At 44.6% G+C, this 13,845-nt stretch overlaps 1 protein-coding gene across 5 annotated transcripts; it reads left to right on the top strand.

Moving 5' to 3' along the window:
• Positions 1 to 405: 405 nt before the first annotated feature.
• On the top strand, positions 406 to 9,250 carry LOC113950685 (G-protein coupled receptor 55-like). 5 transcript variants are annotated; one of them, XM_027650740.1, is made up of 3 exons: positions 406 to 584; positions 1,962 to 2,154; positions 2,913 to 9,250. In XM_027650740.1, the coding sequence occupies exon 3, from the start codon at positions 2,926 to 2,928 to the stop codon at positions 3,841 to 3,843; it is 918 nt and encodes a 305-aa protein (XP_027506541.1). In that variant the 5' UTR covers positions 406 to 584; positions 1,962 to 2,154; positions 2,913 to 2,925; the 3' UTR covers positions 3,844 to 9,250. The 5 variants fall into 5 exon arrangements, with proteins under 5 accessions (XP_027506541.1, XP_027506540.1, XP_027506543.1 ...); XM_027650739.1 differs by having other exon boundaries at positions 1,949 to 2,154; XM_027650742.1 differs by lacking the exon at positions 406 to 584 and adding an exon at positions 1,738 to 1,866.
• Positions 9,251 to 13,845: the final 4,595 nt, after the last annotated feature.

The following is a 13,845-nucleotide window of genomic DNA, read 5'->3' as shown; positions in this document are numbered from 1 at the left end:
TGAGTACAAACAGATTTAAGAGTAACTCTTGACTCTTTTAAAATACCAGTTTGAATTGAACCTACCACTGAAAATCAACAATTTCTTTTTCCTTTTTGATATAATGAAAAGGGGGGGGAAACAATGACAGTGACAGCTCAGGATTTAGCTTAAAGCACATTTTGACAGCAAGCACTACCCATGGATGTTTCAGACAATCAATAAAATCATGTCTTGCTGGAAAAAAAACAACAACAGAGAAAGGTCCGTAGGACCAGCATTTCCTTCTCTGTTACTGGAGACTCATTTTAATGGGTGACTCAGAGGTCAGACCCACAAAGCCATGTATTTGCATCCTTAAATGAGCTGTGTGACATTCTATGTACATAGTACGTGCACGCAGGCACAGTGTGGGGAGGCCAATGTGGTAATGGAAATTTGCGACAAAACAAAAAGCAGCAGCACCTCGTTCTTTCTGACATCCTGACCAGCAGCTGCTTTATATGCAGTTCACTCCACTGTCTTGAAAAAAAACACAAGACTCCAGAATTCTACAAGCTGAGAAGGAGAAAAGTTCACCATCCAAAGCTAGAGACAGTCCAAAGGTAAGATGACAAGAGAGAATATTTCACTGTTGCAAAACCTTACCTTAAAAGCTTTCCTTTTGCTACAAGATCTGAAAACTAAGTATATTTTACATAACTTGTTTTGCTTATACCATAGCTACTCTTTTTTAAAGACTGGACAAAGCTGCCTTTTGCATTTGTGCTTTAAATAATGGTTTTTTTCTGTTTGTTTGTTTTGGATTTTTTTTTTAAATCTACACAAGAGACTCTAGTCTGAAATGCTTTTAATCATAACTAGAATTTTCTTAGCTAAACATCTTGGTGAGAAGCTGAAATTCTATTTCTCTAGACCCAGAATTTCCTGGACACACTATCAAACAAACAAATTAAGAACAAGTCTGAAGAAAAAGGAAAGTACTAATGAAATCTCCTACGGAGGCACTGAAGTAAAGAACTTTGTCAGCATTTATTACTTTTTAATAATTCCTTAATTAACTTCTTCTCCCTTTGGCTCTCTGTAATAGGTTTCTGCCCTGCACTAGACTCACTTCATGAAGGTGACTCAGCAGGAGAGCAGCACATTGTCTGTCCAAGTTTTATATTGGGCAGTATCACTGTCACCCCTTGTGTGTCATGGGCTACCTGACTTCCGAGGTTCAGGGACCGAACTCAGCTCCCAAAACCTTTACAGCTCTGCGGGTTTACCTCCCAGATGCTGAACAACCTGCAGCATAGCAAGGAGTGCTTCTTCTCTACAGCCATTCAGAGCCCCAAGTGCTTCACAAGCTCAGATTTCCTTGTCCTTTGCTATTTGAGCAAGGAAATGTCATTATTTGCCTCCAGCCTCCCCTCAGTCCCTTGCAGCAGAGCAGCCCTGCTGACAAGGCTGCTGCCCCACTGAGCCACAACTCCCCACACCTCACAGGCAGTGGTGCTCTGCAAGGAGGCTGGTTGTACTTCACAGTGAATGAAACCTGTACCTGCTACAGCACAACAGGAGCTGCAGATGGATCCCTGCACCTGACCCTGCACCCCCAGCTCTGCCTGCTCCCATTCTCCTCCTCAGGCTGGGTTTCTGGAGCTGGTTTTTTTACTTCTGTCATGTGAGACAGTAATTCACAGAATCATTTACCCGGCATGAGTGTCTCCTTAAGGAACAAAGAAATAAATTTCCTTTTTTGCTGATACTAATCTCTCTCAAACCACAGCAAGGGACTGCTTACCTCTGAAATAGTCAGATGACTTGATCTGCAGAACAGAAACTTTGACTGCGCAGTTGAAAACTGGTTGACAAGTCCGAAATGGAACTGCCTCAAAATTAGTAACTCATGTTTTGAAGTAATAACAATTAGAGAACAGCAGTCACAAGTAATTTCTGGCACGGACAGAAAGATCTCTGACAGGCTTTATTCACAGGTTACATTTGATGTCATGGAACCGGCTGGAGAAAAGGATGAGATATTCCTGGGCATTTGTGATTCCAGCTGAGACAAGCATGGCAGAAACAAATGAGCGCCTTCCCAGTCCTTATCAGGAGAGTCTGAGTGCAGGATCAAGCCAGCACCCTTCCTCTGAGGAAGATAATTGCTCCGTGACTCCAGCTCAGAGAGTAAGTACCTCCACACTTTAAGTCCCCACTTTGCAGAGGAGAATCCAGATGCATGTTTCCTGCATCCCTGTCTCTGCTGTGATAGCTCTGGCTGATTTAGACAAAAGCTTGGGTTCTTAAATCTCATCCTTCTACTAATGATTTAACTTCTGCTGGAAACAGCCTATTTGAAGCTTCCTGCCTGCTGCTTTTAGACAGTTCATAGAAGGGCCAAAGGTAATCACAGTCCCTCTTTGCCCAGGGGTGTTGGGAGAGGGTGTGGGATGGCAATGGCTGTGTGGGATCTTCACATTAACAAACACAGGAGACCCTCGTGGTCTTGGCTTCCCAAGGTCTCTTATGATAGCTTGATGCAGGAAATCAGATCCAAATAATTGTCTCCACCCTCACAATCCAAAAAACACCAAAATCGGGGGCTGCTACCTGGGTTCTGCAAAGAGATTGTATCACTCCAAGGGGATGGTGCTGTCATATCTATACTCTGCCTAGACTAAATCATAGCACAGTTAGGGATAACGGGTGACAGTGCAAGTGAGGCTTGGACCCCAGAAATCCTTGCTCCTCCTTCAGGCACAGGTTTGCCCCAAGACCCCTTGACACTGAGCAGCTCCATGTTACCGGGAGCTGCAATTCAGTACAGAGCACCCTGAGAGGGGAAAAAAAGCATCTCCAAGTCCGTGGACACATAGAGACCTCACTGGCCTTTGTACCGTGTCTTCATCCTTCCTTGCAGTGAAGGTGATTTTCTTCTCTTCCAGCACACCTGGAGTTATGAATGACACCCATGACAAGAGCAATATCAGCGCTACCGTGGAATGGTTCCAGTTCATCATGTACATCCCCACGTTTAGCGTGGGATTGCTGTTCAATGTGATGGCTCTGTTGTTACTCTTTTTTAAGGTTAAAAAGCTGTCAGAATCTACAGTCTACATGATAGCCCTTATATTCCTGGATACTTTGCTGTTGTTTACTCTTCCTTTTAAAATCATTTCCTACCGCCGTCAGGACAAGTGGCACTTGGGGTCTGTGTTTTGCTCCACCTTGGAGAGTCTTTACTTTGTAAACATGTATGGCAGCATTCTCATCTCCCTCTGCATCTGCGTGGACCGGTACATCGCTATCAAGCACCCCTTCGCTGCCCCCTCCCTGAGATCCATCAGGAAAGCTGCCATGGTCTGTGCTGTTATCTGCCTGGGCACCTCGGTGGGGACAGTCTCTACATCCCAATTGCATGAAAAGGGCCAAAACATCTCATCCTGCTTCCATAACTTCTCCCCGAGGACATGGGCGGACATAGGCCTGTTCAGCACCTTGGAGACCATCTTCTTTGGCAGCATGGCAGCCATGACGTTCTGCACTGCCCAAACTGTCAGGTGCCTGAGAAGGCACAGAGATCCAGAGAACCCCCAGACACACATCACTAGAGCAGAGAGGATTGTGGTGACAAACCTTGTGGCGTTTTTGGTCTGCTTCACCCCTTACCACGTGGCATACTTCACGTACTTCCTGGTGAAGAGAAACATCATCCACATCAGTCTTCAAAAAGTGCTGCGAGATGTCGTTCAGATCACCCTTTGCTGGGCAAACCTGAACTGCTGCCTTGATGGCGTGTGTTATTATTTTGTTTTAAAGGAGTCCTTGGAAGAACCATCACAAAACACGGAAAGAAGAGTCATACCAAAGCCTTGATTTACATACTGCATGTTAGTTACTTGGGATGATGTGTGGTGAGGTTTTCACGGAAAGTGCAGGGTCCTGAACTTCTTACCTAAGCAATTTGCTTGAAATATTCAGTTCTGAAAATATTTCATTAAAAAAATAGAACTAAGCCCATTTCCAGGAGACTGCTCCCAACTTTTTTTATTTCCTTCCATAATGTTTTCTGTTACTATTTATGGGTAAAAAGAAATATTTCTTTTTATTTCTTCCAAGCCTCTCCCATTTCTCCAATGATTCTGGCCATTGATTTTTCTGGAAACAAGCAGGTTGAGGTGTGTAAAAAGCTCGTACCTGACCACCACAGACAACCACTGTTGGAGCTCCCTGCCTCTGCCTACACATGGCCCCCAGTGCCTCTGCCAGCTCTAAGAGAGCACTGATTATCGGGGCACAGAGATGACTTTCATTCTAGATTCCTGGGATAAATTATAATTCTGCAAAGGCAATATTTTCTACTCAGAAGTTCCCTGCTGGATCTTATTGCTTCTGGGCCTCTGAGCATTCACTGTTCAGGTCAAATCTGGTGTGATCTGATCCCTTCTTTGCTCAGGTGGGTAATTGCAACAGCTTTATACCCAAATCTTGACATGGGTAAATAGAGAGACCGCAGAGACTCCTCTTTGCACCAAGAGAATATTAAAGATATAAAATGCTAAAAAATAAAGGGAAAAATCTGAAAACCTGAAATTCATATTAAGAAAAAAAGAAAGCAAAAACCAAAGATTTGTTCAGAAATGATTCACCCCTGAGAACTGAGGACTCATTCCTAACACACAGTTCTAAGCTTAAAATCATTACTTTATTCTGAAAGAATGACAATAGGGGCTAGAGAGCTATTATGGAGCACTTTTTCTACTTGCACTTCTTTTTGCATTTGAAAAGGGAAAGTGAAAAGGTTTAAACCAGCCTTGAAAGCTGGTGAAGCTGCTTTGCTGAGGAACTACACCCTTTGGGCCAACCAAATCCCAACCAAAGCATTCATCTCCCAAATAGAAAGAATTAGCACAGGTACCAGGCATGCAGAAACTTCTACATACATTTCACTATATTAGGAATTTAAAAAAAAGTTAAAAAGTTCACTTTTTATGTTTTGTGAAAGATGTTCACGTACAGTGAATGGAACAAATTATTTACCATGAGCATTATCACATCTGTGGTGCAGTGGGCCAGTGCAAAGCTACAATTCAATCAAGTGCTCCAGCTTGCCTTACTCATCCCTGTCTTCATCCTTCCTTTCCTTCCACATGCCTCTGTCTTCAGGTTTTTGGAGAAACTGCATCCTTTAGCAAAGCTAAAGACTTCTTCCTCCATTAGGTTTCTTGCTACTGAGAAACATCTACCATAGCAGCAAACTCTAATGAATCGGTGTCTTCAGCTACCTTGAAAGGCAAAGGGCACCTACAACCTTCATTTTATCTCATTTATTCTTCTTATTCTGTCACTCTGTAAGAATGGCATTTACCACATTTTTCTAATGTGATAAAAAAGTTGCTGTGGGATACTGACACAACCAAAAATCTATGAGTAATCAGAAATATTTCCCAGGAAGAAAAGCTGAATCAGTGACATTTGCAGACACCAAACGATGTAAAACCTCATGTCTGCTGTATGCTAGTTTCCTATTAATCCTTCTCTCTATTCCAAGACAAAAAGGGCATTAAACTGGGATTATATTTGAAAGCAAGTATCAGCAGTTTAGAGTTATAAACACTGCCAGGCAATTGTTAATCCAAAACTAAGCATTACAAACCCAGGAAATCCAGTTTAGATTACACTTCAGAGTACACCAAAGCAATCCTGACCATTCCCCGGTTAAGTATTAACTTTGGGACTACAAGTAAAGCCATCTCTCAAAGACCAGCATACAACCTGGGCCAGCCATCATTACTGAGACAGTGAAGGACACTGTCTGAAACAGTTTATCAGTTTAAAGAGGAGCTTAGGAAAGAAAGCACAAGATGTTGCAGATAGCAGAGGCCCATCTGACTTCATTCATGATAATAGGAAGTGCAGTGGCTTGAAAAAGTTGCAGGTGGAAGAGGGTAGAAATAAAGGACCGTGACTTTTGACAGAGCAAGGTTGGCATGGCAGTAAAAACCCTGCAGGTTTGTTTCCCTCATGCAGAGTAAAATACCTTGGTATTAATAATAAAGATGTTCCATAGACCATTTTGTGTGATCAGGGAGAAGATAAAAGAAAGCCTGAGCTTTCACTCTGAGCTCAACTCTTGCTGCTGTTCCTGCCTGTGGGTGACAGAGACCTGGTGGGACCTTGGGCAGGACCCCTCTGTTTGCTCCCATTTGAGGTGCCCTATGGTATCTCCCCCAGCTTCCAATGCTGAATCGGACAGGGATGGGATGTTCCTGGCCCATCTCACTCCTACCCATCTCTCACTGCAGAAATCATACAAAAGGAGCCAGATCACACTTAATTCAAACCCACAGCCTATCACACCTTATGCCTTATAATTCCTCAGCAAAAACACATTTAGGCTATCAGGAGTGGGAAGAGATAAAGCAATGGGCTGGACACATTTGCATTTGTAACCCAACCCACTCCATGCTATAATGGCAAGACAGAACTTAACATCACACTCAGTAGCAATAGCAAGACCATTAATGCCCTTCTCCTTTGCAACACAAAATACAGAGGCTAGAAAAATATATTCCCTAGTTTTGGAAAAACAGGGCAGAGATCAAGCAGTATCACTGAGTCTTATCTCAGATTTCATTTCTGGACATAATCACATCATTAAAATAATTTTTATAGTCCATGCTATTATGGGTTATTGCTCCCTCAAATTAGCCTGTGTCACTTGCCTTGGGATGCCCACATACATCTGTCACAAAACATCTTTGGAAAAAATCCCAAATCTCTCTCCCACTTTTTGCCAATCAAAAATCCAATCCTTTATCTTTGTTATTGTCACTTACCTCCTATTCATACCCTCAGAGGGAACAAATTTCAACATCTCTTACTAAGCTTTTAAAGGAGAAAGAAAGAATAAAAAGAAAAAGAAGAAAAGAAAAATGCCTTGAAAAGAAGAGTAGTGGCAATGCCAGCAGCTCTCCTTGGCAGGTGCTGGCTGTGAAGAGCTGCTTTGGAAGATCTTGGCAACAGCACCCTGGACTCAAGGTGAGCAAGTGCCAGCAAAGGCTTGTGGTAGGAGACAACAGAAGCCTGAGGGAGCACCTTGGCACAGGCACAGTGAACTGACAAGCAGTGGGGCACAGTGCGTACCTGCAGCAGAAAGGGGAGAGAATTTAAGGTCTTATGCAGAGCATTGCTACATCTATGGGGGAAAATCCAACCTTCTACTGCCACAGAGGGAAAACCCCAGGAAAAGGTATATACAGTGACAGCTTTTTAGGTAAATAATGATGACATGAGAGAGTTTTTTTTTTTTTTTTGGTCTTTTGTTTTGTTTTTGCTTTCTTGCTCCACTGACACCAGAACACAGCAAGAACATATTAAATCAAACACTGCCATCAGGAAGGGCTTGCAGGTTTGACTCCAACCATGCCAACCACTTCTTTTACCACATCTTTTTAAGTGACAAAGCAATGACAAGTGACAAAGCACTGCCACGCTTTGTGGTGTCACACATCCCTGAGCACAGGTTGCAGCCCCAGTCCTATCCTCTTCCACCTCCTGCTGCCATGGTGTGAGGACATTACAATGCTTCCCTGCCCTTAAGGCTGGTTTGGTTTGTTTTAGAAACAAAACAAAATAAAATAAAAAGCCCCAACCACTCTTAAATACTTCCCTAAATATACCACCACATTCAGGATTTCAGCTCGATGAGATATCCTGGCGTCTTGTTTTTGCAATGACTCCTCACAGGAGCCCAGGGAACCATGAGGGCAGGTCCAGCCGCTGGCAGGCTGTGCCTCAATGCAGTGGCAGAAGGGTTTATTTTAAACGTGGATCCAGCAAAGAATTTAACTTTTTTCTCCTCAAAACAATTTGCCAAATTCAAACCGGTTTTGGTCAGAAAAGCAGTGTTACTTTTAAACGCTCCCTGTGCCCAGGGAGGACTTTGCACAGAAACACTCACATCTCCAGAGACAAACAGCTGCCCTCGGGGCCTCATCTCTGTGAGGGAACAACGTGGCATTGGACATTAAAATATTAGTTTAAGCTTCCATGACTTACTGTGTGTTTGGGTGAGTGCCAGGACATGGACACAAGTGAGTGTAAACCCCCATGAGGGGAGGATGGAGGTGTGGGCATGCAGGTCCCAGTGGCTGCTCCAGTCTCCTCTCAGCGCTGTCGACATCAGTCACCACCCAGCACCTTCCATCTGGGTGAGTGGCAGCAGCACATCCAGGAAACCCGCTGAGTGAGGGCATCATTCGATGAGCTAATAATATGCTCATTCCAGCAAGAACCACACACACCATGGAACACGTGCTGGGCAGCCCTTGGCCCTGCTTGCTGCCTGGCACGGGAGCCATGATGGGGGCAGTCACCAAGCCCTCAGAAGCAGGCAGCAGACACTGAGAACCTTCTCCTTGCTTGGAAAATCACTCTTTTTAGCCAAGCCTACTCTAGGCTACTCCACTACAGCTGCACGGGGCTAAGATTATGCTGCCCACAGGTGTCACAGCAAATGAACCGAACACACCGAGAGCTGCAAATATTAGATGGCATGAATCGATTTTATAGCTCCTGCAAACAGCCCCACATGGCGCTGCCCTTCCAGCAAAAACAGTGGAGCACTTGCTACTAATGAAAAATCTGCGGAAAGAAGGGAAGACCCTTGAAGATGGGAAGACCCACCAAGTCCCTATATGGGTGAGCACAACATGCTGCTCTTGCAGAGACAGCGCTTCAGGAACAGCTACACCACATGAACTCATGATGTCAAGGAGACTGATACCAAATATTTACCTTTTATTGCAATTAAACGACTTCACCAAAAGCACTGAATGAAAGCAAAGTGCATTTCCTTTGCAAACCTCATTAGAGAATTGCCATGCCTTCCTCTCCCAACTTAACATTTCAAGCAGCCATTTGATAGTTGGTACCTGCTGTTATAAAGGCAACTTGGTTTGAGTTTCATCATTGTTTTCTCACAGATTTCATGGGCTAACACTGAAATACTTGGTCAAGGAGAAAGAGCAAGCTTTTCTATCCATGACATTTTAACTGAAATGTTTTTTTAAAGCTGATATAAAGCTCAGAAAGAGCTGGTCCAAAAGGCTTATTGCAAACCTGCTTTGTGCTTCAGAGGGGCTCAAGCTACATTGCAACTGTCTGTACTTCTGTAGCATTCATTTTCCTTGGAGAGGTGAATGAGTGTCAGTTTTAAATGCCTCCTTTCCAAACACAGCAAAATGCTTCTCAAAGCACTTTGATCAGGCAATTCTTTTTCCCCAGCCTGCTGTTGCCACGAGAGGAGCCCCTCCTGGCAGTGCCGGGGACCTGGATGTCTTCAACTGAATGGAAATTAAAATAGGGCAGGAGACAGAATGTGCTTAATTGGCCCACATTTCCTTCCCAGGTCCTAGGATCAAGCAGAGGCGAGACTGACAGTTGTGACCCTCTGAACAGGCAGCTGTCCCCAAAATACAACAAAGTGCTTGATAAAGACCTACTTAAGTCTTTAAGTCTCTGTGGTTGGCAGGTGAGGGAGGCAGCACACAGCCAGCCAAGGTGCCAGGGCTTTGGATGGGGCTCACTGCTCATTCCCAACAGTCACCACTCAGCATGACAGAGGCAAATGCAACAGTCTGCCCCAAAACGGCTGCCATTCACCACTTGCCCTGCCCCAGACCATGACCTGGGGAACAGTTTCACAACCACGTTGCCCACAGGGGGAAACACAACACCTTTAAACATTTACTGCCAGCGATGGAGTGGCAAATCACCTGTTTGCTGTTCCCAGCCACATTCATTACCTGCTCCATGTCTGCCACATTCACATCACGGGGACCTGTGCACAAACAGGTGCTGAGTGCGGTGCCGTGGGATTTTTCCAGCATTGCTCAATAGCTGGGTGTGCTGTTAGTTTTTCAGGAGGAGGCTGTGTTACCATCTCTTATCCCATAGGCAGCCTCGGAGGCATTCTACTGCAACCCCTTGTGGTATGTGCCCTATGGCAAGCTGCCCGCATACCATGCCAGATCCAGAGGGGCATCTGGAATATACACTCAAAGCTCCTTAGAATGCAAGGAGCCTTCAGTAGAACTGGGGAAGGACAAGGATGGGGAGTGCTTTCTGAAGTTTGGAGCCAGCATCCAGTCCAACACACTGAGCCCCCCCCGCCCCAGTCCCTTTCCCCACAGCTGGTCTGACAGTCCTATCTCACTCTGAGGTCTTGCTTAAGTCATTACAAAACCAAAAGCAATCAGCTGCACAACCTGTGACAGGAGCAAACTGGCAGCATGGGTCTGCCAACTCACACAACCTCCCCTGCCTCCCTCCCTAGGAGCTGGGGCTGCAGGTGCCCATGCAAAGCCAGTCACAACTCATTGCAAAGCCAGCCTGTACCTGTGGGTGTCTGTGCATGGTTTATTCCATCCTGGGCTTTTCTGGGGGAAGTTTTTGTAGTGACCTCCAGTGTTTATTCTTAGCTTGTATAACAACACCACAACAATCTACTAGTCTGTTTCCAAATATTTGACCTACAAAGTGATCAGTTCATTTGGAGACCAAACTGGACTCTGCCAAGTCATAAAATGCTGCCTCAAGCTGCTACTTTCAGCACTTAAAACCCCAAACCAAAGCTGTGTCAGGTCCAAGCCTGTCCCTAAAGGGTAACATTGGTCTGTACTTTCCAGTACACCCCCATAGAGACTATTAACACGGTGATGCTGGTTTAATAACACTGAGATGTAAATCTTTTATTTCTCAAATCCAGCTTGCCAAATTTCTTGATGTGCATTGCTAAGTGAGTGCCCACTAGCCCACAGGCACTTCCCAGACCTCCTCATTTCCATCAGACCCAGCCACACTGCAGGAGAAGACACCTAAGGCTCAGGAGCAGGCTGCAGCCCCCAAAACCTCTGCAAAAGGTATTGATCTGTAAACACAGAGGCATTTTCAGATGGCAGCTCTGTGTACCCACAGAACAAGTCAGCTTATAGCCGCTTCTTTGAGTTTTACGTGCACCAACTTTTGGAAAAGGGAGAATGACTCATGAGGACTGACTGCCGTTCTAGCAGTGGCAATCACATAATCACCATCTGAAAAGGGGGAGAAATGAATTGAGGCCTAATACAAAGCCTTCCCTGTTACTTTACTGAGAACAAGTTACTCCATGAATAACAATTGGGGGAACAGAGTGACATCCTAGTGAAATCTCATGAAAAGAAGATAAATTTTAATTTCAGAGGTTTTCTTCAACAGTAAGTTCTCTTCTTTTTTGAAACTGCTTTCCCCAGTCAAACCAGGAGACTATTCAATCATTGCATAACCTGATTTTAATTCAATTCAAATATGGATCTAAAAGTTCAAGTATGAAATTACATACTTGGCCTTTTCACATTAATTAATCCAAATGAATAGAGTAACATACTGGCTTTCACTGGAGAACATCTTTGTGCTACCAAGAGCAGTTAATTAGAGCTGGCACAAACATCTTCCATATTCGCCATGAATAATAATACTCCCAGAGCAAATTTTTTCAGTAAACTTGAGGAAACAGCTTATTCTTGATTGTTCAACCCACCCATTTCTTCTAAGATTTTAATAAGAGAGAAGGAGTTGAAGTGCTGGTAGTTGTCAGGCAGCCCCTGCACCATGTGCTCTCCCTGCCTGATGCACCCAGCTCCTGCCAGGCCTCTAATGTGACCTGCCTACACAAGAGGTGCCCAAGCCTATAGAATCAGTCCCAGTGGCAAGGTTGCCTTACATGTTGTATCACTTCTGCAGCATCCTCCTGCTGCCTCCAGCAGGCCAGTAGTGACAGCCCCGTGACAGATGGCTCAGGGCAGGGGCCAAGGCTCTGGGATGCACCTCCCTGCTCTGCTTTGGATCTTCCCCTGCGACGGGGAAAGCTCTGCCCCATGAGACCCCCCTGTGAGGACCCTGTGGAAAAGAGACTACATGAAAGGAGACTATGGGCATAGGAAAGGTCACTTAGTGATCAGCTGAAGCTGCTGTGGAGGAGGCTCCAACCTATATCAAGAGATTTTCCTCAGAAACATCAGAGACCAAAAGCAGTAGCCACAAGCCAGCAGACAGGGACACGATTTCTGCTCAGCACTTACCTCCTCACCTGCAGACACAGCAAGTCAGAGCCAGTTGTGTTCCAGAGGAAGCAGATCTACTCTCAGGCAGAGACGCACAAATGTCCAACATACAGGGGGTCGTGTACACAGCAGACAGGAAAAGCAACAGCCAGTGTCACCCTGTCCTAAAGTCAGTCTCATTTTAAAAAATGTGAGTCATTTAAAATATGTGGCAAACAAGGGTGTCCACACTGTCTAACTCAGGAGACTCGGGTATGCAGGAACTCCTAAACTGAGCAATCAAAGGCATTCTCTAGAGATGCCATTACTCTCTAGGAATCAAAGGCTCCTAAATTAAGTATGACAAGGTGCATGGTCCAAACATTGCTTCAAGCTCCAGTCCCATTTTCAGTCTCATTAGGCCCTGCTGGCAAGTAAGACTGCACGCTGTTTTGTAGACATTTTGGTCAACATAAATGTTTAACACAAAACGAACAGCGTTTCATTCATTCCCATGTCACTTGACCATTTTAATTCATCATTTTTAGATAAAAATCGTTTCAAAACAAGAAATAATAACCTAATTACTAAAATATTACAACAAATGCTTCAGCTTAACACCAGGAAGTTTAGCTGCTTCCACCCACCTTTTTACACTATGATTATTAGCGGAAAGTATTCAGTAAAGCTCAACTCATATGTGTTAGAGACTGTCCCCTCAAACTGCTTTCTGTTCATTTAACCCAGAAAATGTTCCCTGCAGCACCTCAATGGTTCTACTGGGACATGAATGCCCCCACCAGGAATTGTACTTGCCAAAAAAGCAAGAAACAGGCCATTTACCTGAGACCTGGGACACTAACCTTAGAAGCTTTTTTTGTTGATTACACAGCTGCCCAAACATGCCTCTTCTTCTCTGGGAAGCCATGACATCATCCACAATACTTACACTTATAATGTCCCGGGTGGAACTCTGAACCATGGCAGCAAAATGCTTGGGAACAAATTGTACTTCCTAAGGCACATACATAAGTATGTATAGGAGAGAGAACAGGCTTTCATTAGTTTGGCATCAGCATAATATACCAGATAGCTGTTTACGTTGGGCTGTAGTCATTTCCCAGTAAGGTCATCTCAAAGTTGCTGCCTGCCCAGAAGCACGTGCAACACATCAACAAGATGCAGCCATTCTCCCACCAAAAATGGGCTCCCCATCATGCTGGTGGAAAACCAGGTCCTTCAGGTGCCTTTCTGGAGCACCTATGTGGTCCACTGCGGCCAGAACGTTCCTCATGCCAAGGCTGCAGAGATCCCAGTGGGCTGCACTTCATGGGATGGGACTGGACTATAAATGTAGCTGTAGAAGACTTGTAACAAATAAAGAGTTCATTTATGTTTTAGAGGAAATATGGAGGTTCCTCCCCTCAACTGCTAAGCTCATAGGTCTCCAGCACATTTTTTTTAAGTCCAGAGCTTGGAAGCAGATGCTCTTACAGCTAGACCAAAACTTTGACTTATTGAGCACTGCCTGGCAGAGCTAAACAACAGCCTCTGAGCCAAGCTGCAATATGCAAGTATTAGAAAGTAAATTATATCAGGTGCCAGCCACTATCACAGTGACCCATATCTTAGGGTTTCAACTGCATCTCTGTCACGCAGTCCTCCTAAAGCAGGTTTTATTGCCAAGCTTTTTAATGTGCCACTGTTCAATCAAATAAAGCAGCCTTCTGTCAGAGTGTGAGTAAGATCAGGAAGTAGAACTGATTTAAATAAGTCTCCTAAGAGCAAGGGGCAA

This window comes from Corapipo altera, unplaced genomic scaffold (assembly GCF_003945725.1).
Source record: "Corapipo altera isolate COAL_440 unplaced genomic scaffold, ASM394572v1 54, whole genome shotgun sequence".
Lineage (NCBI taxonomy): Eukaryota > Metazoa > Chordata > Aves > Passeriformes > Pipridae > Corapipo > Corapipo altera.
The sequence above is the reverse complement of the archived record's forward strand: the minus strand, read 5'-3'. Positions and strand labels throughout refer to the sequence as shown.

Coding starts and splice junctions, on each gene's coding strand:
- LOC113950685 (XM_027650740.1), top strand. CDS start 2,926: ATGAATGACACCCATGACAAGAGCAATATCAGCGCTACCGTGGAATGG.